Source organism: Thunnus thynnus, chromosome 9, assembly GCF_963924715.1.
Source record: "Thunnus thynnus chromosome 9, fThuThy2.1, whole genome shotgun sequence".
NCBI lineage: Eukaryota > Metazoa > Chordata > Actinopteri > Scombriformes > Scombridae > Thunnus > Thunnus thynnus.
This window is the reverse complement of record NC_089525.1, coordinates 25,260,692-25,282,730: the sequence shown is the minus strand read 5'-3', so window position 1 is coordinate 25,282,730 and position 22,039 is coordinate 25,260,692. Positions and strand designations below refer to the sequence as shown.

The 22,039-nt window shown below is 40.0% G+C and overlaps 1 protein-coding gene and 1 long non-coding RNA gene across 6 annotated transcripts in view; one reads left to right on the top strand and one right to left on the bottom strand.

The window, feature by feature from the left end:
* Window positions 1–19,734, top strand: part of fam13b (family with sequence similarity 13 member B) — an 81,349-nt gene extending 61,615 nt beyond the window's left edge. For 2 of the 5 annotated variants that reach the window (XM_067599840.1, XM_067599841.1), the window contains exons 9-24: window positions 2,461–2,556; window positions 3,108–3,243; window positions 4,970–5,067; window positions 5,966–6,017; window positions 6,269–6,398; window positions 6,963–7,034; window positions 7,660–7,933; window positions 8,065–8,206; window positions 8,925–9,006; window positions 9,762–9,947; window positions 11,130–11,383; window positions 11,653–11,736; window positions 11,849–11,944; window positions 12,146–12,561; window positions 14,074–14,175; window positions 14,643–19,734. In XM_067599840.1, the coding sequence (XP_067455941.1) occupies window positions 2,461–2,556; window positions 3,108–3,243; window positions 4,970–5,067; window positions 5,966–6,017; window positions 6,269–6,398; window positions 6,963–7,034; window positions 7,660–7,933; window positions 8,065–8,206; window positions 8,925–9,006; window positions 9,762–9,947; window positions 11,130–11,383; window positions 11,653–11,736; window positions 11,849–11,944; window positions 12,146–12,561; window positions 14,074–14,175; window positions 14,643–14,766 (2,344 nt within the window). In that variant the 3' untranslated portion in view covers window positions 14,767–19,734. The remainder of the gene's footprint in view (window positions 1–2,460; window positions 2,557–3,107; window positions 3,244–4,969; window positions 5,068–5,965; window positions 6,018–6,268; window positions 6,399–6,962; window positions 7,035–7,659; window positions 7,934–8,064; window positions 8,207–8,924; window positions 9,007–9,761; window positions 9,948–11,129; window positions 11,384–11,652; window positions 11,737–11,848; window positions 11,945–12,145; window positions 12,562–14,073; window positions 14,176–14,642) is intronic. The other 3 variants (XM_067599842.1, XM_067599843.1, XM_067599844.1) reach the window with 3 other exon arrangements.
* LOC137189793 (uncharacterized) lies at window positions 4,994–6,946 on the bottom strand. The gene is made up of 3 exons (XR_010929742.1): window positions 6,841–6,946; window positions 5,541–5,675; window positions 4,994–5,121 (listed from the first exon to the last, which is right to left on the bottom strand). It is a non-coding gene; the product is annotated as an uncharacterized lncRNA (long non-coding RNA).
* Window positions 19,735–22,039: the final 2,305 nt, after the last annotated feature.

Below are 22,039 nucleotides of genomic sequence, written 5' to 3'. Positions count from 1 at the left end.
AGATAACCCTGTTTCAATGTTCATTTGGGCATCTGACTGTTGTTTTAAGATGGACTTGAAAAATTGTGAACCCGTCCTTTAATTTTACTCGCAAGTTGGAGAAAATTTGTCACTTGCAGCTCGCTGTCTGAGTTTCATACATCAGAAGTGTGGTGAGCTTTAAGGTGTCATGCGAATACATTAACTGTTAGATTGCTGCAAGGCCCCCGGTTGCCTAGACAATGATTTGTGTCCTCACTTTCCTTTGGCTTCCTGGATGCGTTCAAAAGTCCTTTATTGGGAGGCTTGGAAGGATTTAGACAAAACTTAAGTCGACACCAGCAGACACACTCTGCCTCTCTGCACTCTGTGTGTGTGTGTGTGATAGATAGTTTGATTAGTAGAGCTTTCTACAGCAGGAGTCGGAGTAGCTATGTGCACAGTAGTGTGTGTGTATGTGTGATATATCCTCACACACATTTATTTGATGTCAGTCCAACAGCTTTCATGTTTCATGAGGATGAGGTCTAATGGTGTAAACACCATGTAAATGACAGAGAAATTCAATAATATCAATGTACATTAAAGAAAAAGAGTTGGAGAAACTTGAAGAGATGAAGTATGATCCATCAGGATATAAGTTGGTGTTTGAAAGTTTCAGTTTCTACAAGGTATCCGGCCTCAACTTCTGTCTACACTGGAGGAGAAAGACCGCTAACAGCCGGCAAGAAGCCAGAATAAATGAGGGAAGGATACATTACACACTCGTGGTCTAGCAAATGAAGCAAGCTAAATAAAGCTAAATAAAATCTCAGTAGATCTTGTGGATCAAGCGGTGCACGTCAGTCTGGAAGCGTCTAGTGTGAGTATGACTGCTGTTGTTGCCTTTTATAGGCTGACTGTCCTCCTCTCTCCTCCCTGGCCTCTTGTTAAGCATTATTAATCCTTCTATGACAGGACCAGGTTATCTTTATCTATATAAGGCCTTGTTTATCAGCTCAGAATGGAAAAGAAACCTTTTCAATGATTATAAAGCCAACAATGCTTGATTCATTATTAAGTAAATGGCATGATGGAGCACAATAACTCTAACTGTGTGTATCTCATTTATAGATATATTCTTAGATGAGATAAACAAGTAAGTTTGTGTTATGATGCTCCAGTCATTTGTCTGTTAATTGATTAGTAGAAGTCTTTCATTAATTGAGGATGATGACAAGTAGGATTATATGAGGAGGCTTACATGTGCTCCCAGAGATGAAGGTTTTAACCTTCGCATCATTACTGGGTACCACTGAACCTCACTTTGAAAATAGAAATCTTAATTAAATGGATGAGCAGTCCACCAAGCTTATTGGATTCAGCATAACTGAACAGACGAGTATATAAATTAATCTCATGTAAAGACTGTTTAATGAACAATGGAGAGAATTACACAGCATTAAACTCCATTTGAAAGGATACTAAGTATATTCAACAGTTTACTCAAGGGTTATTTACCTGGTTAAACATTAAGATGATCAGTTGTTGTTCTGGTCAGCAAAAGGAAGTTGGATTGGGTTATGTAGCTGTGTCGATTTGTCGTATAGTTTTATAGTAACATTTTTTTGCAGTAAATGTTTTGTTCCCAAATTTAATATTTGCAAAATATTGTTTTACAATATTACAAAATGTGTCTGTTGGTTGTCATCTATATGTTATTTAGAAAGGGAAGAAGTAGTTCATCATTTTCCAGCCCTGAATTAAACTGATGGCTTTGCAAAATTAACTGACTTAAATTTTCTCTCTGGTTATCAAAACTTAATATATTTTGCATCTATCAGATAGATCACAGGTTGAAGAAGCACGTATGTCCTGCATCTTTGTGGTTGTTTTATTTACAGCTGTTTGAACTCGGTCAGCCTTGTGCGTTCAGGCACTCAAAACAAAAGTTGACTTTGGACACAATTAATTTATGTGGATTTACTTGGATATTTTTATTGGCAGTGGTTGGAATTTTCCCACCATGGAGTCCCATTGCTACTGAATAAACAGAGAAAACATGGTCATAGGATCTCATCCAAAGTCATTGAGTAAACTCATGTAAACATTTAGCTTTGTTTCCTGTGTCGACATAGTCGCTGGTAAACTGAGCGGTCGCAGTTTGCCCTCATTAAAGTTGAACTAAACTCATTCCAGCGGAGGAGACGTTGACTACATTGTTACTCAGTATGAAACAAGGTTTTAAACAGAGATCAGTAACTTAATTCCTTGTCAAAGCTTTAAAAAAAATGGGATCGCCAACACGGTGTTAGTGTTGTCCACTGGGGTCACCTTAATAAGCAATTATAAGTTGTTATGAATAAAATATGTCTACCAGCCTGAAAACGTCCTTTATAGTCAAACATTACCATCATCACTCACCACATATAGTAAAAAAAAAACATAAATATAAATCTTGTAAATGTTATAATTAAGTCGATATGTTTGATGTTTTTTCAGGATAATTGAGCGAACCATCAGAGCTGCAGTGGAGCAGCATTTCTTTGAGCTGAAGACCTCCATCGACCAAGACCTCAGCAAGTACGACAGCCAAGGGTGAGAGTCCATAAAGACACATAAATAATCAAACAAAAACCCGCACATACACTAGATACATCAACATAAAAAACAAACACACTTGCATCGAGTGTAAGAACATACATATCAAGAAGTTCTGTACACTTGCATAAGCAAACTTGTTTTTCCTTTGTGCACTTGATGATAGAAACACAGATTCCTCAAGTGACATCGGAGGACTTGAAAGAAACATATTTGCCGTTGCGAACATTGTGTACAAAGGCGTAAATCCATCCAGATGGTTCAGGTTATCAGTAAACATGTTGACAGCAGCGATGTTAATAAGCAAACTGTACTTGTTAAGTGGAGCAGCTGTTCAAAGGTCAGTCACCTCTGAGACGAAACAAGATCTTGACAGGTTGGTGATATTTGTAGGTTTCCGACATCAAGGAGACAAAAATGTGACGCTACATACTGGAGTAGGTTAGTCTGACCTTCAGCCGTGAGCAGCAGGGGTGTTGATTTATTAATGTAGGATAAGCTTAAGGTACTTTGATTTTTGTATTGACTTATTCAATTTTGTTTTCTAGTGAGCCTGCAGACCAAGTTTGCCATGGAGACGAGGAGCAACAAACCGACCCTGAGGACAGTCCTTGTTACACAGACGGGGAGACCCCACTCACACAGACCGAGCAGCACATACCGCAAAACCAGAATGACGCACAGGTCAGAGGGAGACACGAAAACACACACACACACACACACACATTCATACCACTCATTTACCATCACTGTTTTAGTTCCCCTCAGTACACAAATTAAAAACGAAATCCACGGTGGAGATTTCCCTACACGCACACACACAATAGACAGAGCCAGACCATTTTCTGTGTGGGCCAGCAGCATACTTCCCATAGCTAACCTCCTTCCTGTCTCCGTCTGTCGGTTCATTCCAAGGCTGAATGTTTGATATTATCAGCACAGTCCATCTTTGTTCTGCTCTGATTGCTACAATAGCTGGAATTCTACTGGGGTAGCGAGCAGAGACAACAACAGGCCTGTTTTCACAAATACACACACTCAGGACACAAAAAGATCAATGAATACGCCAACACATACAGGCAACGTTTTGTTCTTACTAACATGTAGTCATGAGAGAATGACATCAGGCTGGAATATACTTGATAAGAAGTACTGTTCGGTCTGAGAACGGTGAAAAGCTTCTTTGTGAACGGGTGGTCTGTGTCGTTCAGTTTTTGTAACTTTCTGAAACAATCTGAGGAGTCATGTCCACTTTTCACACCTTTTCTAGGAGTACGTAGGTGTGAAAATGGTGTCAAGGCCTCCGCAAATTCTTCACATTCAGATAAGAGAGCGCAACCAAAATTGGGATGAACTAGGATCATGTCTAGTTGAAAAGTTGAACCATTATGTAGTCGTGCTTGTTACTTCAGTACTGTGTGGTCGTATCTTTTTCAATGAGAGCCACATGCATTTTTAGTAAGGCTTGTCACGTTGGAAATCAAAACGACTCTATGCTGCTACCCCACTGAGCCTCAGTGGCTGTTGTCCCAAGAGCCATTTTAGCACCCAGATGGCAGGAGAAAGGTGAGGAGCAGACAACATGGCGGACAGAGTGAGATGTGTCCTGGGAGTGATGGGAAACGTCAGCGCTTTAAACAGTAATCTGGGTCCAGTTCTTTAAATACATTGGCAAAGAGAACTACAACACACACACTGAAACCTTTTCCTTTTCCTCCTCATTACAACTCAGTCACTCCTCAGTCATGTTGCAGCCGCCACTTCATGGAGACTCAACTTTTATCTTCTGTTGAACCTGTTCAACTAAAACGCATCATAATTTTTAACCTGCAGTGAAACATTTGTATTGGGGAACTAGAAGTCAGTGGGTTTCAACCTTTTGGGCTTTTGTGGCCTTTCACGCAGGTAATGACCTTAGTGTAGACACGAGTTATGAGTAGGCCAAAACTCTCACAATGTTTCATCTAAAGGACTTTCAGAAGTGTGAAGAAGTGAAAGTATTCACAATAAAAAAAACAAAAACTTAAATGAACTTTCATTTTCTTGGGAAACCTTGGAGGTTTCTTTGGAGGAAACAAAATAAACTCAGTTAAATTATATAAATGACTCCAGTATTTCCTGAGTAATGAATAGATCCAGGTGTAATCTTTATGAGCGGTAATGTGTTCAAAGACATTTAAATTTCATTTAGATTTCTACCATTTAAAACAAAGTACGAAAACGCGTTTGTTCATTCTGACAAGAAGTGAAACATCATGATGTGTGACGTTATTCAGAAAGGGGATGTACCTGTTTATGTGAGATTCCTAACTACACACAGTTTTTATTCTTGCTCTTGTCTACTAGTTCGGTTTCTCATTCATAAACACAAGAAAACTAATTTTCAAATCTTTCTGTTGCTTTTTCCCAGGATTCATCGGACTCTGGTGCCGCCCTGGAGGAGAGCTCGGGAATGGACCTGGATGCAGACGCTGTCAGAGATGCTGAGAACAACATTAACACTGCCAGGTAAGTCGACCGACTGGCAGTTTGCTTTCAAGCCTTCCGAAAGTTCAGTTTCACCTGAAATCAAAAATGAAAAAAATTAAAGACAGAACTGGAAAACTAGAACTAGAGGTCAAGACGTCAAGGAGTATTTGGGCTAAATTTAGACTTAATTTGAAGTACAGATAACTGTGTGTTATATGCTGCGAACTCTGTCAGTCTCAGTGATGTTCAGACTTTCTTTCCCACAGAGACATTATTTCTCTCACGTGCAAACAAGAAGCAGTGATGTTTTCTTGTGCAGATCACTTGACACCTTACGTTTAAAAAAAAATCACTTTGAATTGAACTTTAAATGTAAAAATGGTTCCGGCAGCCAAACCATTGAATGATGTTTCACACCTATTCAGTAAAAACAGGCAGCAGCCAATCGGCAGGATAAAACAATCAATAGACACAACATTGGTTTCAGTTGTAACAAGTGTGAGATTTCTCACCTGTTGAAGCAGCAGCTTTGTGAGAAACAATCATTCATGATGGGGGAAAAAAAAGGCTTTTAGTTGTGTGACTTTAGTGCGACGTTTCCTCAGCTGTTCAGATCTGCCACAGGCCCCACGAATGTCTCAGGAAAACTGCAAATAAGGTAGTGAAATGATGACTGAAGTAGATATTTTTATGATGAGAGTTAGTTTAAAAAAAATGCTTTTGGTGCCAGGAACCTTCCGGGACTATGAGACTGAGAAAACCTTTGCAGGATTTTTCTACACAGCATCAACAAAATCACTTTTACAATACATGCAAGACTCCTGATGAAGTACCGTTTGGGAAAGTACTTGAGAAATGAATGTGTTAATCTCTTTGTTGGTAGAATTAATCACACAATTATTCAAGCGTATCTGATGTTTATTTTGTTTGTTTTTAGGCGGGACAATCAACCCTGTGACACCATGGAGCAATCTGATACCATAAGCTGTGTAAGTATCAACAATGGGTCTGTATAAACATGTAGTAAAATCTATATGTCACATTATCTGCTGCACTTTGCTTTCTGTTTCCTTTCTTCATTCAATTGAATTTCTCCGTCATCCACCCGCTCTTTCTTCCTTCTTTCTCTTCTCTCTTCTGTACCTTTTTATATCCCATTTATTTGTTTTCTCTTCCCTTCATTCTCTGATTCATTAATTTCATTTCATTAATCTCTCTTTCTCTCTTCCTCTTCCTCCAGGACTTGACTTCATGCAGGTGTGATCAGAACGCCAACACCAGCGAAAACAACAGGAATCACCTGTCGCCATGCCAACCAAACAGTGGCCTCTCCCCCCACCTCCAGCTCTTTCCTGACAACCAGTGGGAAGGTACGCACAGCCTCGTCTCAGCTATTATTAACATGAAACCAGAAAAATGAAAATAAAATGCAAATTAATTGAAGATATTTTGAGATATAGTGTCAAATCATTTAAATAGTATTACAGATTGACATGATTTTGAACATCAACTCAATTTTTTATTTATTTATGGATCTATACAACATACATACATGGATTTCATTCCAACATGTTTCCAAAATTATTTTCTCCCAGATTGGTAGAAATCCAGTGAGTCATACTGTCTCTTTCTGACAGGGCAAAGAGACTGAATTGTCCTCAGCTTATCTTATTTAGGAAAATCTTCCAGAATCGTTTATTAAAAAATGTTTCCCAAAGATCTAAAGAAAAGCTGTCATTCTTCATTTCCTATAATTCTGTTAAATATCTACATCATCATTTGTTTGTAATTATAATAGATGCTCTCACTTACACTGAACGAATGTTGATGCGTGTTGTTATGAAAGATTGACCTCACAGCTCGTCTTCTCTGCTGTCCCTGTCCCTCCTCCTCCTCCTCCTCTCCCCCATCTTGTCCTCCTTCCATCCAAACAGCTTCACCCCCTTCCCATCTCCACCTCCCTCCCATAGACTTCTCATGTATGCATCTGCAAAAGGAAGGTCAAGGTAAGTAGTTTCACATCTTCCCACCCGACCACCAGTCTACCCATCCTTCCTCTCATCCGTTCACAGGGGTTGTTTACGTTATTTCTCGGTGCTCGTTCGGATACAGGACAGGAAACTATTAAAATACTCTCATATGAGAGTACGCTCATATGATACGGATAATAAATAAAGCTTTGCATGTAAAAACTCTTCCTTCTATCAGATTTGAAACTGTTAGACTCTTTTTTTCCTCTTCCTGCTGCAGCATCACTGGGCTGATTTGACGAGGACACGTTTCCTCTCTGAATACTTTTTTTTTCTCCCCTGACTCTGCCTCTCCGTGCCTCACACTGCCTTATTATCTTTCCGACTTGACTCAGCTCATTAACATGGCGCTGACAGTCAACACAGTGTTAATCAGACTAAGAGTGAGTCAGCAGGGTACCAAAGAAGAAAATTAATGTGTTGTTGAAAATATCGGCTCCCCCCCGCCCACGCGGCTTTTGTTTGTTCCGTGTTGATATATACCTTATCTACCTCACGTGCATTATTATTGTTATGATTAAACGAATCTTTTCCCTCTTCTCCTGCCCTCCTTTGCTTTGCTCTGACACTACTCTCTCTCTTTCCTTCTCTCTCTCTCCAGATCCCGTCCCGGCCTACAAATCCTGGCAGGACGACAACGAGAGCGGAGAGGCGCAGCTCTCCCCGCTGGCCGGTCGCATGGTTCCTCTCCCCCTGCTGCCCCTCGAAGAGGACGGGGAGGAGGACGAGGGGGAGGGAGGACAGGACGCCTCCCCTTCCTCTTCCCGCTCCCATCCTCACCTGCTGGCACGGCGCTTCCTCGACTTCGGGGCGCACGGTGCCCAACGCTTCCTCCAGCAGGACCCAGACGCCACCTCGCCCACTAAAGCACAGAGGTAAGGCGGAGCACAGGCATCCAGCTGCAGCGGTGTTACTGGTTTTATCACCGTCATGAGTCAGAGCAGAAATGTTTGGGTCGTGTTTGTTGAGTTTTGGACTTTCATACTTGCGTCCTCCGCCACTCCAGACCGCGGCGAGCATCATTCGGCTCCAAAGAGGCGATGAGAGGAGGTGATTCAGTGACCCACCAACTCACCAAGAAGCTTCAGCACCTAAAGAAGAAAATTAAACAGTTTGAAGAGCAGTTTGAGAAGGAGAGGAACTACAAGGTAAAAATGGAAATGATAAGTGACTGTAGAAAGTTTTTCATATCGATTGTTTATATTACAGAGCAGGAAAATCACTGATTTAACTACATTTAACAACATTTAAAAAACACTATTCAAAAGCACAATGGATTAACAAAAATCATTTATGGATGGAAAATTCCAAAATAAAATGAATATTTGTATATTGTAAACAGTGAATTAACAGAGCCCTGTATAATAAATCAGAGCTGGCTTAATTAAAAACAAACAATTTATGAAGTGTATTTAATAGTCTTTCATTCATTTCAACCATTGGTGGGTTATCGTTGGCTACCTGCTGTGATACAGACATTAAAGAAAAGTCACTCTGCTTTGTTCTGTTATCATTACAATCACAGATTTAACACATTTTTAATTCAAAGAATTGTTGTTGCTTCCACACAGTAACAACCTCTGCTTTTTTCATTGAAAATTTGAGTAGCTGTTAAACTAATAGTAGGTGGTTAATTATATTCCTCTGATCCCTTAATATTGAGCATTTTTAAGACTTTGGGAGTTTATTTATGTAACACCTTTAAAGGGCAGAGTGTCACAGAGTGCTTCGTAAAATACAACAGTCATAAAATACAGCTAAATACCTAAATTGTTGTTCCAGAAATGTCCTGACCTTTTCACTGAAATACCGACACTTGCTCTCTCTCCCTTGTCTCTCTCTCTCTCTCTCTCTCTCTCTTTCCAGCCCTCTCATGCAGACAAGGCAGCTAACCCCAAAGTTCTCAAATGGATGACGGACCTCACCAAGATCCGCAGGCAGATTAAAGGTAGAACCACTTGTTCTTCGTGTGTGTTTGTTTGTGTGTGTGTGTGTGTGTGTGTGTACGTATGTTTTGGGGTTAAGAGTGTATGTGTGCCATCCTGTTCCATGCTGGACAGCTTGACCCTCCCCACTCCTAACCTTTGACCTTTGTAACCACATTGCATGTATGCTGGTCTAACACACACACACAAGCAGACACACACATGCCAGGGGTTGACATGGCTCTCACATGCGTGGCTCCCACCCTCCAGTGTGCTGGTGCGTCCTTGTGAACCCACATTCATTACCTGTGGGGTGAGTTCAGTATGGTGAAATACTGCATCATAAATACTAAATCTCATATTTCGCAATATTTAGAAACATCAAAGAATAGTGTTAAAGGAATAATCCACTAATTTAAAGGTCAGATTTTAAAATGTGGTCAGAGAAGTGTTTGTTCTTTGATAGACTGGTGTTTATCACCAGCAAATATTAGACTGGAAAATCATTTTCTGCACTTTTACGTGTCTCTTCGTCTCTGTGCATCATCTCCTCATACTGAACGAACCCCATGACACAAGTCACCTCCTCTCTGTGTGAGGTGACGGCTCTCCTTTTCTGAGAACGCAGTGGCCGAAACATTTCTCTCTGTTTCAAATCAAAAATTGAAAACAACAATAACGCGAGCACCCGCTCTCCACTTTCCTCCCTCCTCCTCCTCCTCCTCCTCCTATCGCCCAACGACCGATTGATTGATTGATTGACTGATCGGCCAACCAGGACGCCAGCACCACCTTTTACCCAGAAGCACGCTGAGGCACCAGGCTTTGCTCCATTCACACAGACGCCACCATGCCCCCTCCTCCCCTTCCTCCTCCTCCTCCTCTATCTGCTCACCTCCCCATCACACACTCACCCCCCCACTCCACCCCTACTCAGGCCAGAGCTCTAGACCGTATCACCTCAGTAAGTACCAAACACTCAGTAAGTAGACAATACAAACACTACTGAAAGTCACAATAAGGCGGCATTGTGAGAGCATCTTGCTTCCTTGTTTTGGTGTATTTCCTGTTTGAAACAGCATGTTGGCACGGAGAGCTATCTGTCAGAGTGTGAAGTCATGTGATGTCTGTCAGGGACAGAACGGTAGTTTTAGGATTTTGAGTTTAAAATAGAAAAAATTAGATGTTTAGGCATTAAATATTTGCTTACCGTTTTGAAAAATCTGTTCAATTTCATTGTGACATACAACTGCACAGTAAAGTTTATAGAGACATTAGAGCTGTAATGATTGCAACTACTTTATAAATCAAATAGGCTCATCGTCATTTTTTAAAGCAAAAATGGTTCATGTCCTGGTTTCAGTTTCTCAAATGTGAGGATTTGGTGCTTTTCAGCATCACACAGGACAGTAAACTGAATATATTTAGATATGGGACATATATATATATCAATGGGTATATTTATTGATCGGACAGAGCAAGATATTTGAAGACGCTGCCTTGGGCTCTAAGATATTATAACATGCATTCTCACTATTTTCTGACATTTTAAAAACTACGTAATTAATTAAGAAAATAATCAGCAGATTAATCGATAATGAAAATAATTGGTAGTTTTAGCCCTAAGAGACATTATTCCAGTGTAATCACTTATCTAGTAATAAAGGAAAACACGCAGTGATATAAATTCAGTCGTGTTTTTGCAAACTGTAACTGCTTAACCAGAGTTACTGTAGCATCTAACAGTCTCATCTGTAACCATCATCTGTAACCATGTCTCAGAGGCTTTTAAATGTCTTTATTATTTGAAGCATTTCACAGTCAGATGCTGTTAGGAAAAGGTTTTTGCTTGCTGTATTTGGGTTTTGACTTGGTGTTTTGGTGTTTTTTTTGTTCAGGGTGTGTGTCTGATGTCTCAGCATGTTTGTCTTTCTCCTCATATTGTGACCGGCTCACCTTAACCACAACAACTTGTCTATTAAACTTCTGCATGTCTGATCGGCCAGTGAAAGATACTTAATGTGTTAGATTCAACTTTGTTTCCCCAAACGCTTTCTACAACTACTTTTCTTGCCCTGGTCCCCTCTTTCGTACTTATTCGTCGCTCGTCTCCACTCATCGCTTTATCCCTCCCTCCCTCCCTCAGATGCCAAACACCGTGCTGAGAGCGAGCTCGGCCCCCAGACTCGTCCGCGAAGCAACACTTTACCCAAGAGCTTCGGCTCCACACTGGACCAAGGCGCTTATGAGGCGACGGGGGAGGTCAAGGGTCAACGTCCTACCAGGGAGGAAACACTGGACCTGATCCAGCGCAGGGTCAAAGGGAAGAGGCAGGAGGACAGCTGGCCTGATGACATCAAGGTGAACGGCAGATTTTTCTCAGACTGGATCAAGACTCTGGTTAAGTGAAACAGCAGTTAGAGAGTCATTATTTTCTGTAATGTGACTTATTTCTGAGTGAAACTGAATATTATAGTTACCAGAGGTCTTTGGATTTCATTGGGTCACCTAAAAGTGAGTGATAGTACAGAACCGTTGGCCTGCACCCACATCTCCCTCAACTAGACCAGGGTTTGAAGGACGAGGGACAAATGAATAAATTAGACCTCCAAGTAGTTTGCAAATGATATATCACTATTACATTATTAACTGTGTCTGTCGTCCTGTAGAAAATGACAAAGGAGCAGTTGTCCTGTGAGAAGACAGTCCTTCAGAAGAACCTGCTGCACTACGAAGGCCTGCACGGTCGACCGGTGAGTTACATACATCCTAAATCCTGACTAGATATAAGTTGTTCTGTGAAACCGCTCGGAAAAAGAAACCTTTTGAAACTTTTTTCTAACCGGCTCTGTTTCTCTCTCCCAGGTGACCAGAGAGGAGCGTCTGGTGGTGAAGCCTCTCTACGATCGATACAGATTGGTTAAACAAATGCTCACCAGAGTCAGCATCACACCTGTGACAGTAAGTACACGACATGTGCATCGTTACCGACACGACCGCCCTGCAACAAATCCTACCTGCATGAAGGTTATGTACTAAGTAAACTGGTAAATGAGTATAAAAACACTCAAACAACTTAAGTATTAATGATGTTATTCCTGCTTTACTGCACATTTAAGACACTCCTCTCCTGTAATAACCTCCCCTCTCTCTCTTTCCTAGGTGTCCCCCTCGAGTAAGCGGCGAAGTCAGACCCTCCAGCCCATCATCGAAGGTGAAACTGCCCATTTCTGGGAGGAGATCAAAGAAGAGGAGGAGGAGGAGGAGGAAGAGCAGAAAGGGGGAGGGGAAGAAGAAGACGACAGGGAGGAGGAGAGGGACGAGGAGGAGGAAGAAGAGGAGGAGGAGGAGGGAGAGAGCAGCGGCGGGGAGATGCAGAGCTCTGAGGTCATCATAGCCATTGACCCCGTGACCCCGAGCGACGGGCCAATGAGGAGCCAGAAACAACTTGACAGACAGAGTGACTGTCCGATGAGCGACAAGAGCCAGACGGGAGGTCCGATGAGAGCCAAGCTGCAGGAGGGGTCGGGGAAGCTCGCTCTGGATCTGCGGCTGTCCAGCTCCAACGCCTCGTCCATGTAAGAACAAACACACACACACACACACACACACACACACACCTGTGGCACATATACCAGTTATTTTGTTGCTGCCTCTATTTTAATTATTTTCATCAATGAAAGAAAGCATAAATAAACACGTATATGACAACTTTCCCACATGACTGCTTACTGTGGGTGTCATGTGACAGTAATTACATAACTGTAGCCACTTTCAGATATGCAGCACCTCGTTATGTAAATGTATATAACGTCACAACAGCAATTTTACTGTCAGACCTCGTTAAGATTTCTCTTTGCATTTTCATTCTTTCACAGTTTAAATCTGAACTGAAAATTAAATAATCACAGTCAGAGATGATTAAATACGTCTCGTTTGCCGTTGTAATATTTCAATTATCATTTCTTGTGGGCAAAATTAAATCAGATTAATAAACCATGAAACATGGAAAAGGAGCCAATTTAAAGTTGTTGAGATCAGTCTATAAAGGGTTGTTCCCTTCGCAGTGCACCAGAGTACCGTAGAGAACTATAATCAGACCCAGTTTCCCTCCATAAACATTTAGCTTTCATCCCACTAATGAATATCCAGTAAAATGATTTACACACAGCAATTCAACCAGAGTCCCAGTTCAACATCTTGTCACTTTATGCTTGTACACTTTGACTTTAAATTGAAATTGGTGAGTGAGAAGATTTGGCAAGCGCTCACAATCATTAATTAAGGCTTAAATTGTAAAATACATTGTAAGATTAGTTGAATTTTTTTTAAGAACAGTTATTTCTCAATATCAGCATCTCAGCTCACCGCTGTCCTCCAGCAGTGACACCGCTCTCAAATATAGAACAAGCATGTGACTATTTATTTAAAGCTGATGAGCTTTAACAAACAAACATAACGAACATCTGCAGTATGTCTGAATGACAAAAAGCCATTTTTAACAGATAGATGAAGCCAAAGTTACTTGATCCAGGTCTGTTTATGAAAACACTTTACATTCATGTTCGCTGGACTGGATTATTCAGTTTGGAGAATTCTGTTAAAGTGCTTTTATTAATTGTATTAATTAATGTAATTCTGCTCTGTGTGAGAGGGGAAAAAAAAGCTCTGATTAATTCCAACTTTGCTGACTGTGCAGACACCAGCAGGAATAATGAGAGACAGGAAAACAGGTTTGAGCTGCTGAGTCACTAATCTGTGTAACGTGTCACCAAGCTCATAGCTGGAGTTACCACACACACACACACACACACACACACACACACACACACACACACACCTCTAATCAGCTCAGGTTTGTACATCCAGGTCTCTTACCCGGACATGATCCTGACAGCTGACCCCTCAGGCTACCGCAGTTCACTTCCTGCTCAGCGACCTCACTTCCTGTCCTCCTTTTCTCTCTGAATCTTGAATTAAAGAATCGAGTCCAAACAGTCGCTGTTGACTGTTCTCCTTTTTTTCCCCAAAGTTTTTTCACTCACATGAGTGTTTTTAACTGTGTCCTCATGTCTCTCGTCATCCTCCAGGCCAGAGCTGCTGGAACAGCTGTGGAAAGCCAAAGCGGAGAAGAAGAAACTGAGGAAGACCATCCGAGAGTTTGAGGAAGATTTCTATCAGCATAACGGCAGGTATGTAAACACACACACACACACACACACAAACATTCAGTCATTTCAGTCAGTATAGTATATCATAGTAAATAGTAGAATGTACTGATCCAGGTGTCTGATAGTGAGTCTGAGCTCAACAGTTAATCTATAAGGTGAAAATCTGTTGATACTAAAGTCATTATCAGACTACACAACAGAGATTAGATGAGTTAAACTGGGTGATAAAGGGGCCTTAAAACCCTGCTTTGATTCAGGAGAGAGACGCATCAGACTACATTAAACACCATCTAATCACAGCTTGTGGTCTTTGTACGACGTGTATAATGTGAAAAAACTACCAGGCAGGACGAGCCGGAGACTTCAGGGATCTGAGAAAACGTTCCAGTCTCAGTCAGGTTTGGGAGATCATGACTCATGTAGAGGGTGAAACTGGGACTTCGTTAGGACATAAAAATTCAAAACTCGTTTTCTTCTCTCTGCTGCAGAAACGTTCAGAAAGAGGACCGGGTGCCGATGCTGGAGGAGTACAGGGAGTACAAGAGGATCAAGGCCAAACTCCGCCTCCTGGAAGTCCTCATCAGCAAACAGGATTCCTCCAAATCCATCTAGACCCACCATCTGCAGACGCCCGCCGTCCCCGCACACATCAGCTGTCATCACGGCAGCGAGGACCCGCCCACCCAGGACGTCCCTCAGCCCATGAGACATCATCACACCCTGGAGGGTTCGAGAAACACTCCAGCCGAGAACCATATCCAGATCACTTGAGTCTCCAGAAAACCACATCAGATCAGACTTCATGACCTCCGCTCGTTACGCTGCATTCATGTCGTGGGAAATAAACATCAGTGTCTGGCTGGTTCAGAGTTTTGCTTTGGAAGCGTTTCTGAGGTCAAAGTTTTAAGTTCAGTATGCCGTGATTTAACGTGCGTAAACACTGGTTTTATTTATAAAGGCTTCAGCTGGAGAGACTTTAGTGTCGCCTTCATTTTGCCTGCAGGAACCTACAAGTTCTGGTTCTTGGTGTGTAGTTGTCTGATGGCTCAGGAACAGGAGTTTACAGGACTTAACGTCACTGTCTGCCTCAAAACGGACAAAAATGTTTACAGCATTTGTTTGGAGCTCAAGCAAACATTGGTTCTCGCTAATATCAGTACTAGAAGCAGGGATGGAAATTTATTTTGTTATTGATGTTTTAAACAACTTGGCAAAATAAGAAGTTAATCAGTAAATTAAAAAAACACGCCTCAAATGATTTTTATCGGTTTAAATTTTGCCAAATCTTTGCAATAAATACACTGAAGGAACTTTTAGCTGCCAGGACTATTTTGCTAAAAGGCCCCATTAGTGAATAAATATGCAGTAAAGCTTTGAAAAATCTGACATTTTTAAGCATTTTGATCACAAACTGACTCAAATCTTTTGTTTGATATTTATTATCTTTATATGACTGCAGATATTTTCCTCGTTCATGATGTCAGAATGAAGTAATGTGGACAAACAGGAGCTTCTTTGCCAAAACTCAGTCTCAAGGTGTAATCAGCCACCTAGAAGGCGACGTCCATATTTACGGATGTTTCCCCTCCCCGACATGAATGCAGCCGGTCAAAGTTTAAGTCACTCCTGCCGCTTCCTCATCATTCAGCCAATGACCTGCGTTTCATTTGAGTGACAGCAGCCACGACCAATCATTGCTGCCTCAGCTGCCTGCATATCATTTAAAGCGGGTCGCAGTTAAAAGCATGGAGAAAAAAAAAAAAAAAAAGGAATCATCATCACTGTGTTTCTCTTCATCATCTTCATCATCATCCCAACTTGACTCAAGACTTTGCACTTGTCTTCTCACGTCTCGTTTCCTCGTCTTCTGAGGAAAAAAAAAAAAGACATTCTGACTTTTTAATTTCAAAAACTTTTCTTTTATCAATCTTTTGTTCCTCATGTCATTATTTTTTTCCTTTGCGCTGAGGAATCATCATTATGGACAGCTCGAGGACTGACATTTTAGACGCTCTCCACTCGATCTTTGTTCGGGACGTCGCTCCGTGTGAAAAGTCCCTCCTTCACCTTGCTTCAGGGAGACACGATTGGTTCAAACCGCTTCCCCTTGGCGCGAGGTGATTATTTTATTCTGTCGGTTGAACTTCATTTAACATCCTCACATCCTGAATGCGCCACCTTCCGACTGATTTTAAGATTAATTCACCAGTTTAACAACTTTGTGCGTGTATTCTTGTTAAAAAAAAACAAAAAAAAGTATATACATACATGTTTGTGAGACACTGCTGTTCATGTTTTTTCTTGAATGAAAAAGAATATTTGTTGTATTCCAAGAGAAATGGAAAAATAACTATTAACTCCTGGTGTGATCTTGGAGCTGTTCGCTTCAGTTCGGGACTGATTCTCTTTTTCTTTTTCCATTCTTCAGTATTTTTCTTCAACTTTTTAAAATTCTATTTTGGCAATATTTGTCAGTAAGATGTACAGCAGGTTGGCAAACGGTGGTGTTTACCTGTATTTCTCCTTCACAAATTAACTCTGTTTCCCATGAGCCTCTTTCACAAAAAGCTGGTTTTAAGTGTTTGTAAGCTCTAATGTCTGCGTTTGTCAGTCATAGGCTCGTGATTTTGATATTTCTGACAGCGCTTTTACGTAAGACGCTCATAGGAAACAGTCCTACTCAGATTCACAGATTATATGATGTATATTTTTTCTTCGGTTTTCTGCAGTTCGGTTTGCTGCATGGAGGTGCGGCAGGTTTCTGAGGGATCATGGGTGATAAATGCTGAGAGGTGCCTTTGATTGGGCAGCGTCTGGTCCACGTTTCGTCCTCTTCTCGTGGACTACAGGCAGGAGTAGTCTGACCAGGTTTGGTTTTCTTGTATCGTTAGGTACACGGTCGGTTTCATAAACACCAGTGAGGGGACAGTCAGCAGTTGCTGTGCAGCTGGTTTGGCTGCCGTTGAAAGACTCAAAAAACTTGTTCATCTCTGGTGGTCGCTGATAGAAGTTTGATTGTAGCTTTAAAACACGATGAGGTGCCAACACTGCCAGCACTGATTTAAACGCAGAGGAGCATCTTTGTCTTTGGTCAACTGATATTTTCTCCAAAAACCGATGATGTGTTTGTTTGACAGAGTCGGTGCTGAAGGTCTGATTAGTACCTTTTGCATGTTAGTGTCCACATTACTTGTAGGGGAGAAGATTTTTACAACCAAGTAGGAAAACACACAAAAAAAAGAAGTCCTCTCTTTGGTCGAATCCGCAGTTCTTGTAAAGTTTCATTTCCTGCTGGCAGGTAAAATGAGGACAGGTGAGGAGGAGACAGTCCAGGTTGAAGTTTGATGCATGCCAACGAGTTTGTCCTCTTCATTCTTCTTCATAGAAGCCATGTTGTCTTGTATCAGGCAGGATTCGAGAGGTCGCGGTGTGAAATGAGAGGACGCATTTCTAAGTCACTTAATTTGGCCTGAAGCCGCTAAGTTGGTCAATCCTCTGTTTTAGCAGGTGAAGTTCTATTTTAAGAACCTCTCTAGCTGGTTCATTGTTGGATTTATAAGCTAAGAGGCAGATAAGACAAAGAACATTTCTTTCTGAACTGATGTACAATTACCCGTCTGGATCAAAGTTGACTGCGGTCAGTTCTGACGGTTTGAAGCTACGAACGAGTCCAAGAGTTGAACTTTTGTGTTTGTGAGAGCTTGTAAAGAATACGAGGGAGGGTGCAGTGTGTGTTTGTCAGGACGGTAAAGTTCAGAGGTTTGATGTAAAAATAAGATGTTATTTGCACAGCATTCACAGAATGCAGCCCTTTTGTGTTTTTTCATTTGTATTTCTAAAGATGAAGCACTAATTCTATACAAATATAAATATATACTGTATATAAAAAACACCCGAAGGAATGAATGTCAGAAATGTTTAAATTATTTCAAACATTGCGTTTGGCCCCATTTGGTTCATTATATTTGTGATGCCCTGAGAATGTGTTTTTCTTGTTTTGTTTTTTTGTTTTTTTTAAATAAATATTGCTATTACTATCATAACCATTATTTTGTGTGTGATAATGACAATAATAATCATTTTGTATCTACTCACTAACTGTAAAACCAGCTGTAGAAGTTAGTCTGGCACTGTGTGTGGCTAAAGCAAACATGAACCTGCTTGTTTTTGATTTATTTTGTCGCTCTGTGTAATATAAGCTAATATAGAAGCAGTACTGTAGTGAGCTTGCATGGCAAAAGAGAACATAATAGTATGAATAACATGATGTATTGTTTCTATTATTTGTGCCATGAAGAAGCAGCAATAATAAAGTTTGCGTGGAGGTTCTGCAGTTTTTGGGGGGTAATGATGGATCGACTGTGTGTCGGCGTGTGTATGTTTGAGGTACAAGATTTTTCTTTTTAATTTTGTTTTATTTGGATCACTTGTTTTCAGCCTGACGCACACATTATCATACACACACACACACACACACACACACACGCAAACTGCTCGGATGTCAGTCGAGTGTGTCTTTACCACTGTTGTCAGCATAATGTTCATGTTGGCGCTGCTTAAAAACCAAAATATGAATACATTTGTTTGACAGAAGGTAAACAGGGATTGAAAAGCCAATGACAGACGTGTCATATCTGAAAACATTCCAGTTTTTATCATCCGTCAAAAAAAAAAGTGGAAACAATTTCATCGTCAATCTCTGAAGGGCTTTTTCTTTTAGTTTCGTCTTATATTTTTTAGTGTGAACAACGTGAACCGTCGACTTGTTTGGCGCCTGGTTTTCTAAAAATATTTCAAACAAGCAAGCAAACACTTTTTTTTTTTGTTTTGTTTTGTTTTTCATTGTGCCTGCAACAGAGTGGTAAACTTCACATGTGGTTCATACGTTGTTAAACTGTAAATGTATTCTGTCTCTCTGTCGGTGTACAGTATGTTTCATCTCACACTTACCCATCCAACATGCATGGTTGATTCACAGACCTGGAATTCATAGCAGACGTCACTGTCGAAGATGTCTCACAGGTCATAATCCTCCTGGAAACGTACAAACGATCAGGTTTTAGTTTGTCGAAACAGCAACGGAAGAGAAAAAACAATATGTCTTAAGGTTCTGTTAAGAGAGTAAATCTGCATCTTGTTGCTCATAAACGTGTTCAGGAAAGTTAGAACATTTGTTGAAAACTAAAAAGGTGAGAAAATGGATTTGTGCTGCAGTAAATGCGTCTGAATTCTGTGTTTAGATTTCTGTTTTAATCACAAAACTCCTGTTAGAAACAAAAACCTGCTTTTTTTTTTTTTACACTGATTTTTGCTATAAATTCCTTCAGCCGGAGAAGATTTCAGGAGTTGCAGGTCACAACCTGCTTCCTCTTCTGCTTCGGGGTCATCTAACATGTGATACTGTGTTTTATCACATCGATATATTGTATGTATGTATGTAGCTATAAATGTTTTCTTACTTTGTGAATGCTTTTTTTTTTTTCTTCTGTTGTTTCTTCATTAACAAAAAAGGATGAGAAAATACAATCAGTAACATTAACACATGAAAATAAAGACTAAATTTACAAGCTTGCCACATCATTTCTCCTTGTTCTTGTGTCAAATACATTTTAACTGTTGTGATGAAAGTGAATTTATGCTTAGACAACCTACACTTAATAAAAGATTGAATAAAATACACAGAGATTAATTAATTAACTAATGATTCTTTAATCTTCACATGAAAATTTTAACAAAAAATGTGAGTAAAACTTCACCTTTTTTCAATGTTTCTAGTATTTTATGATATTATGGTACAATATGCAATCATGTAGTTCAATAAATATTAATAAGAAAACTGATAATGAAGGAAAGACCACGTACAGTTTACATTAATAAATAAGTAATTAAAACACTAAAATTTATTTTTAACTTGTTGCCACTGTTTGTCTGATGCAGTCTGTCTTTTCTAGGGGATTTTTTCATACTTTTCACCAATTTATCTGTTATTTTTTGACATAATTTTGGCCTTTTAAGCTCTTAAAACCTCATATATTGCAAAATGCTGCTACTTTCCTCATGAGGTTTTGATTATTTTGTGAAGAAGTGTAGTTTAATATAGTAACTAATGATCAGTGCCCTCTAGTGGTCACCAACAGCAGAAATTAAACTTTAAATTAATTAAATACACCTGCCATCACAAAACAGACTTTTTTCACAGAAGATATTTTGACATGTGACAGTATGAAAAGCACATGTATAATTAATAACATTAACAAGTCAAGTGCTCCAGGTCAAATGTAACAGCGCCATTGTTAATGTTTATTAGTCACACCTGTCACTTTCCTGCTGTGACAAGACAAAATAATGTCTATTAATGCTGCTGCAAAACTAAAACTGTAACTAAATTAGGAAGCAAAGAGACCCAGCACCTCACGGATTAAACAGGAAATAATAAAAAGTTGTTTTGAATCTATAATTTATATTTACAGTTCATAAACACTTTAAGCACATCTGCCAGTCTTGATTAAAAAAAAAAAAAAAAAAGTAGAAAATTAAATCACACGTCCCAACAAGTCACCTTCACTATTTAACCACATTTTCTAATATCAGACTGACAGGCTCTATGTCTCAGTATACTTAAAGTGTTGTAATGTCATGTTTGACGAGTTAAAACATATTTAATTGATGGTTTGGCAAATGAAAATCGCAGCTGTCCTGACCTGACAACTCCACCCCTGTAACTCATTACACAACTCACTTAGGGACTATTTTCTTACTAACAATCACTGGTGGAAGAAGATCCTTTAGTTGAGTAAAAGCAGCGATACAGCAATGTAAAAATACTCCACAACAAGTCAAAGTCCTGCATGAAAAAGCCTACTTAAGTAAAAGTACATAAGTATTAGCAGTGAAATGTAGTTAAAGTACTGCAGTAAAAGTACTTGTTTGGTGCCTCTGACTGATATGGTATTATATATATGACATCATTAGATTATTAATACTGAAGCATCATTGTTTAAGTAGCATGTTATTGTTGTAGCTGCTGGAGGTGAAGCTAGTTTCTACCACTACTTTATATACAGTTAGATAGTTTAGTCCAGTGGTTCCCAACCTAGGGGTCGGGCCCCTCCAAAGGGTCACCAGATAAATCTGAGGGGTCGTGAGATGATTGATGGGAGAGGAAAGAAGAAAAAACAAAGTTCTGATACACAAATCTGTTTTCACTTTTTGGACTTTTTCTCTAATCTTTGAAATATTGGATCATTTATTGAAATGAAACCATGTGAGAGGTTCAGAGGGAAAATTTGGTGGAGCTCATAGTGATCTGAAATGTGACCCCGACTACGAACTGCTTTTTGTAAGACGTCAAAAGCCAAAAAAAGTTGGAAACCACTGGTTTCATCTTTAACCATGTGTTGTATTATAAAAGCTTGTTATATTATCATTGTGTCTAATCTTCATCTGAAAAGTAACAAATTCTCAGATAAATGTAGTGTAGTGTAGAAAGTACAATATTTCCCTCTGAAATGTAGGTGAGTGGAAGTATAAAGTAGCATCAAATGGAAATACTCAAAACTGTACAGTACTTGAGTAAATGTACTTAGTTAATATCCACCACCGCTAAAAAATAACTAAATATAACTCGTCGACTAATATTTAACGCCGTCATCAGCAGTATATTATCTCAGACCACCCGGGAAAACTAGGGTTTAGATACATGAGATTAAAAAAGTATCTAAAATAGCACAGAACACCAAATAACCGCTGTAACGTTACTTTGAAAATGTCGACGTTGCTATGCGGCCGAGGTTGCTATGGTGACACGTGAACTGTGGCGTAAAGGGTGACCGTTTGCAACCGTTGGCAGCGGATCAACAACCTGAACCGAAACTGTCTTCAGAGC